We start from the raw sequence: 6,618 nt of genomic DNA on the forward strand, positions 1-6,618 counted from the left end.
TTTCTATCAAACCAAAATCAACAGAATTGTGAACTAATAGCAACCAAATATCTATGTTTTCCTTCATTTCCCGCAAAATCCAATCCGATTCACAACTGTCGGGATGGATGGAAAGATGTCCCAACTTGCAATAAAAATTCTACATAAAAAATTAATTAATTTATTTGATATGTGGACATTAGGATTGATGGAAAGACAAATATAAATAAGATAAAAGAAAATAAATTACATTCAAAAATGAAATGACCTTGTTTTTGTTCTGTATGGATGCAACATCAGAGCTGTTTGGCCGCTCCTTGCTGCAGACAAGTATTAGTTTACAACATGCAAGAAGATGAAATGCTGTAAAAAAAATTTACTACATTGATCATGTAAAATGATCCTAAACCATTGAATCAGATGGTTAATTTGGGTCTCAAATCACTAACAACAGTAAATAATTAACAAAATATTAAATCTTCAAATTGAAAGTTATTTTGTTTGGAAACTATAGATATTATGGTGTGGAGGCCCAAGATCCCAAGTAGTAGATGTTGGGTTTACCCATTAATCAAGGATCTTTAGCTCTCAAACATTCAACCGATTAAACACAAAACAAGAACATTATCAACTCGAAATTGAAGACATACCCTTTGCAAATCTTAGATAAAACGGAATAGAAAAAATAATATACTTTTGACTTTCTTGATATCTCAACCAATGATTTCAAGCTTCATGGTTTCTACCTATCACGAAAATGTGGGACACAACAAGAGGAAATCACTCCGTTGATTTCAGATAAATCAACGAACCTTTTGAAAAATTGGAAACCATTGATTGCAAACAGTGTTCCAATTATAAATGAAGTCCTTACAACATTTCTTGTTTGGACCAAAATTTTCAACAATCTCTCACTTGATCCATACAAATGATTTTAATTTTAAAAATAACATTGAAAATTTTATTTTAAAAGTCGAGTGGTCACACTAAATTTTAGAAAAATCATTGCTCAAAGGTCTTTAGAAATCACTTTAACTTTCATCCAAATTTAAAAATAATATTAACAATTGATCATGGGTATTTTGGAGTTCCTTATATTAACTCCAAGAATGTTTCATGGTCTTAAAGTTAGATCATCAATGCATCTGAGAATTTAAACTTTATGGAGGTTTTAATGAAGTGATATATACAAACAACTCATGCAATCATTTGTGCATGTATTTCAATTTCATCATGCTTCACACTCTTAGTGTGTGTTTCTAATATGTTACACAAAACCAACCATGTGAAAACCATCAACATCCTATCAGAATAAATGGTTAGCAATGCATTTCCCAGATGCATATATCCTAAGCATACCTCATGAATACATTAACCATATTCTCATGCTAAACTTCAACTCACACAACATATGCTCGAACAAGTGATTACCAAGGTATAGAATGAAAATATGAGTACTTTAATAACTTTAATGCTAGCATCTAGAATCAGAGTAATAACACATCGCTTAAGACATGATAGAATAATTCTATCTAAACTATAGAGTCTAAAGTCTCTAAGTACTCCCATGCAACTAACATGCTCTTTGAAGATCTTATGGAAGACCTTTAGTAAGAGGATCAACAATCATCAAATTGGTAACCACTTGTAGAATATCAATGATGCCCTCTCAAACTTTCTCACACATTAAAAGATACTTGATCTCTATGTGTTTGTTACTCTTCATCATCCAATGATTCTTCACATATTTGGTCACAACTTCGTTATCACAATAAATGATTAATGGTTTGTGGATAGAATCCATAACACCCAGCTCCATAATGAAGTTCCTCCGCTGTAAAGCCTGTCAATTAGCTTCAGCAACAAATGTACTCCACATTCATGGTAGAATCGGTTATAATAAATTGTATGGAGCTTTTCCAAGAGATTGCCCGATGAGCAAGCAAGAAAACAAAGTTAAAAGTGGACTTCAGATTGTCATGACATCTTACATAGTTTGAATCCAAATAATCAACAACCTCAAACTTGCTCGATCTCTTAAAGACCAACATAAAATCTTTTGTTCACTACAAATAGTGAAGGACTTTACTTACAATTTTACAATGAGCGACTCCATGATTCTTTTGATACCTTTCGAGCATGACAAAGGGTTTTTCAAGCATTTTGAAGACATGTAAAAAACTATAGTTTTTTTCTTTTTTTTTTGCTTCGTTTTTTAATGAAAACCAATTAAGGATGATTCTTTTGGTTTGAAATCATCTAGACAAATCGCTATGTCAATTTTTAGTCAATCTTTCCATGTATTTCTATATGAAAATCTTGAAAAACGAAAACAGGTGGGTTTTATAGCGTCGAGTTCAACAACAAAAAACATTGAATTCGAGAGTAAAAATTGGTGAGCTTACTGTCGAGCTCGCCAATAAATACAAAGTGGTGAGCTCGACAATAATAAGTGGTGAGTTCGATAATAAAAATGTTGACCTTGACAATAAATAAAAAGTAGTGATCTCGACAATAAAAGTGGTGACCTTGACAATAATGAGGGACTATTAAGAAATAAAAAGTTTACTAAGTAGACCATCAAGTTACCGCCTAGAATTCAAAGACTATTTAGAAAAAATTCCCTCTGCCAGGGTCCTCTAAGTAATTATTCCTTTATTTATACCCATCTCAAAGAATTCAAACAAAGTTCAATGAAGGGTATTGCATGATTGCACATGGAAAATGGGATTTTTATGTTTTTGTGTGTGTGTGTGTGTGTGTGGTTAATCATGGGTATCCCCACCCGTTGGGTGAGACTAATTCCACAGTCACACGCATCATCCCTTGGAAAGTCCTAAGTGCAACTAGTTGAGTCGAGGGTCAACCGAACCTGGGGAGTGCCCCCAAGGAAATCATTGTTTGGTTTCGAACACTCAACCTGACCTCTTGCTGAGGAGCTTATTATGGCTCGACTTGCCACTCGGACAACACCTTGGGGTTATGATTGCACATTTTCCCTGAGATTCATTTTACCACCCAAAGGGATTTTCTACCTTGGGAGAGAAAGAAAATGATTGTCCCACCGCCTAATGTTATTCTCTCATAATTACCCCCATCCCCAAAATTAAGTGTAATGATTTTGCTAACGCCCCCTCTAACACACCCCCGTCACAGAACCGTTAGATCATTTGCCTCAGGATACACATAATCATAAATCTTTTTCTTGTGTATCCCCAGGCAAATGATCTACAGTTCTATGATGGGGGCATAGGGCGACTTGTGTCGGAGAGGGGGTGTTATATTATCACGACTCAAACTAATAACCCATCTCTCTTTTCGACATTTTCTTAAGGTCAATCAAATAGTGGAATGCATTTTCCCATACCCATTTTCCTAAGGAATTCGCATCATAATTTACTCAGATTTTCTACGAATTTGAATCTTATTTACGGTAAAATATGATTTCAAATGAAATGCTTTTGAGTATAATAAAGTATTTCTATGAAATTAAGATTAAAAAAAAAAAAAGCCGGCTATGATATAGAAAACTACGCATCTCTCTTTTATTTGTCTACTATTGCTCCACACAGTCAAAACTCGGCAACCAGAAAACAAAGGAATAATCTCTGTACAAGCTATTTTATCTTTCAAAGAGTGATCCTCAAAAGCTATTTTCTCAACTTGAGCTTGTGCATTTTGTAGGGGTCCTTGGAGCTGCATCAACCATTAAAAATAAATAAATAAGTTTATTATTAATAAATATTAAATTAGAAAATGAAAGAAAAAAAAATAAGATTAATTTAAATGGTAAGGAACATATTAATCACCTAACCCAATTGCTTCTGAGCTTTTCATCAATCGGAGACGCTTGCACGATTCTACAAACATTCTGTAATAAAAGAAAAAAAGGAAATGAATATTGGATTAGATAAATAAGCATTTATATAATATAAAAATTGAACATATTGAAAGTTTTAGCTTAATCTTAAACAGAAAAGGAAAAAAAAAAAAAAAAGAAGAAAGAAATGAAAATATAGCAATATTATTAAAAATAATATTTGCAATATAACAGTCTTATAGTATATATAATAATATCATTTAACCTTTTTAGAAACAATAGTTGTTGTAACTAGGGCTGTCAATGGATCAGATTAGACCTATAACCGGATCAGATAGTGAAGATTTGATCTAATAAGGATCCAGTATGATATCTTACTGGACCAGGTTCTGAATCAACCCCAGTGCAATAATTTGTGGAAAACTATATATACTTATGGAACCAAAACCTCTTAAAGCACCCAACTAATCCTCAGGGGGTGTGCAATCCCCTCCCCTCACACTCATTGGGTAATTTCTTTTTTGTGGGATAAATCCCAAAGGGGATCTTAAGGGGGGGTTTTGAACACGAGACCTCCACTTCTAGAGGCATGGTCTTCGCCTGTAACCAACTCTTGGGGATTATATTATGCATATTTTATTTGATTATATCGCATAAATCTATATTTCATGCGTGTAGTATTTGTCAAATCAAATTAGATCTTATTTGAACCCGATTGTTTATGGATTCAATAGTTATCAGATCGGATCCGATTAACCTAGATTTGCTCCAAATCAAATTTGTTGACAGATATTTGCTCTATCTGGTCATGTGTTCGAAATTAGGTAGTCTCCAGAATTGAATTTTGGGAAACTTCTATCGGATCAGGGCATGCAATCGTATAGGTATTTACTTCAGATCCCGAAAGGAAGTGGGATACCCTAAAAAAACGTGTTCTTACCATTCAAAATTTTCAAGTTAGAAATTTTCTCTTAATACTAAATTCTTTCTTTATTTAAACAAAATTAATTTCTATTGGTATTGATTTCATAATGAATTTTTATAACAATCTTTAGTTTCCTTAAGAAGCCAAGCAACATAGACAAAGGTGCGTGTATGATTGCAGAGAAAATACTTGTAAACGGAAATAAATTTTCTAAGAAAGAGGATTTCCTCAAAAAATCTGTTGGTTGATATATTATTTCATTCTAATAAATTAATTTTCCCATAAACTAATAGCCTTATTGTCACTTTAAGTGAAAGTGCTTCTCAGATCACTGCATGCAGCTAAACAACGTAAACTAAATGCGTGTATATTTGCACAGAAAATATTTCCTACGGAAAATAAACTAAACTTTCAAAGAAACTGGAGCTGAGAAAGTGAATTTCGTAAAATATTTCCTTTGATACGTGGTTTCATTCAAACAAAAATGAATTTCTAAGAGAGCCTTAGTATCATTTTAAGATAAAATGCTCTACATGCAACCAAGCAATGTAGAACAAGGGTTTGTGTGATAGCAGATAAAATACTTCCAAAGAATAGTGATTTTTCAAAGAAAATGGATTTCCTATAAAACGTTAATCTTTGATTTCCTACAAGCAAAAAGGATTTTCCAATTAAAATGAACGATCATATGCCCACAAATCAATTTTTTTCTAGAATACTATTTTCCTGCAACTCAAAGAAAATAATATGGAAAGAACAGGGCTACTTTCGTCAACTAAACTAATTAATGGAGGACAATTTAGGAAACTTACTTCCAAGGAACGTCCCCAACCAACATCCAGTCACCGTCTCTGTCTTCATACGTAGGTACGTATTCCGTTCCGTTAACAGGGTCCATAAGCTTCCTTTCGTCTAAATAATTACCTAAAAACAATAAACAAAAACTCTAAATTACCCCTACTGTCTTTTGGTAATTTTCGGAATTCCAAGGGTAATACCGTAAACTTGATAAGAAATACAGTGAGAACTACTTACGGATGGTGAAGCAGGTGAACATCTCCGCTAAAGCGTTCAAGAGCTGCTGATAACTACCGTACATCTCTAAATCTACTTTTCGTAGATACGGTGCTCCATCTACGGCTACCTTAACGTACGTACAGCTCTTCAACGCGTTCTTCCTGAACGATCTCACCGGTGGCCACCCAACCACTTGTGCCCTGAAAACAAAGAAATAGACGTATAAGAAATCGTATTTTTATACGATCTCAAAGTATCCAGAATACAAACAAGACCAGATCTGAATTCGAACCAATCGACCCGATCCGATCCGTTCGTTGAACCCTAGAGAAGTCCGTTTTGAGAAATTCTTACTTTGCAGGAGGTTTTCCAGTACATGAGATCTGAGTTTCCGATTGATCATCGCTGCGATCTTCGTTTCCAAGGTTGAGATCAACAGTCTCCGAGAAGCCACGTTTCGCACTCCCCTTTCCTCCTATCTCGGTCAAAGTCCTTGATTCACCAGGTATGCCTAAGGTCAGCTCAGTTTCCGTGAAATTCAGGCAAGTGGTGTCAGATTCCGGCAAGTTCTTCGTCGTCTCTGCTGACATCTTCTCCATAGGTTGGTAACGCTGCTGTTTAGGTGTTTCGCTCTTTCTATCGTGAAATTCAGTCGGCGAGACTTGTCCTGTTGTGCTCTCAATATATAGGAAGTTAAGAGAGAATCAGGCGGCTATTTTGAACCAACCATTTGGAGACTGCCACGTGTTCTTAGTAGAACGGTTAGGATATGTTCCATGTATCTGACAATGAATGACGAAAGCGTCTCTATGATTGGCTAGATTGTGAAGTTTGGGCCGTTGGTTTTGATTTTTTTTTTACGTTTATTTTATTATTT

The 6,618-nt window shown here is 34.5% G+C and overlaps 1 protein-coding gene across 1 annotated transcript; it reads right to left on the reverse strand.

Annotated features, from left to right (window-relative positions):
* Nucleotides 1-3,502: 3,502 nt before the first annotated feature.
* Nucleotides 3,503-6,408, reverse strand: IAA15 (indole-3-acetic acid inducible 15). Its single transcript, XM_086454757.1, has 5 exons — nucleotides 6,096-6,408; nucleotides 5,760-5,941; nucleotides 5,537-5,648; nucleotides 3,789-3,850; nucleotides 3,503-3,675 (listed from the first exon to the last, which is right to left on the reverse strand). Exons 1-5 carry the CDS (start codon nucleotides 6,338-6,340, stop codon nucleotides 3,638-3,640), a joined length of 639 nt encoding a protein of 212 aa, XP_086310883.1. The 5' UTR covers nucleotides 6,341-6,408; the 3' UTR covers nucleotides 3,503-3,637.
* Nucleotides 6,409-6,618: the final 210 nt, after the last annotated feature.

This window comes from Akebia trifoliata, chromosome 1 (genome assembly GCF_017979445.1).
Source record: "Akebia trifoliata isolate Shusen 1 chromosome 1, ASM1797944v1, whole genome shotgun sequence".
NCBI classification, from domain to species: Eukaryota; Viridiplantae; Streptophyta; class Magnoliopsida; order Ranunculales; family Lardizabalaceae; genus Akebia; species Akebia trifoliata.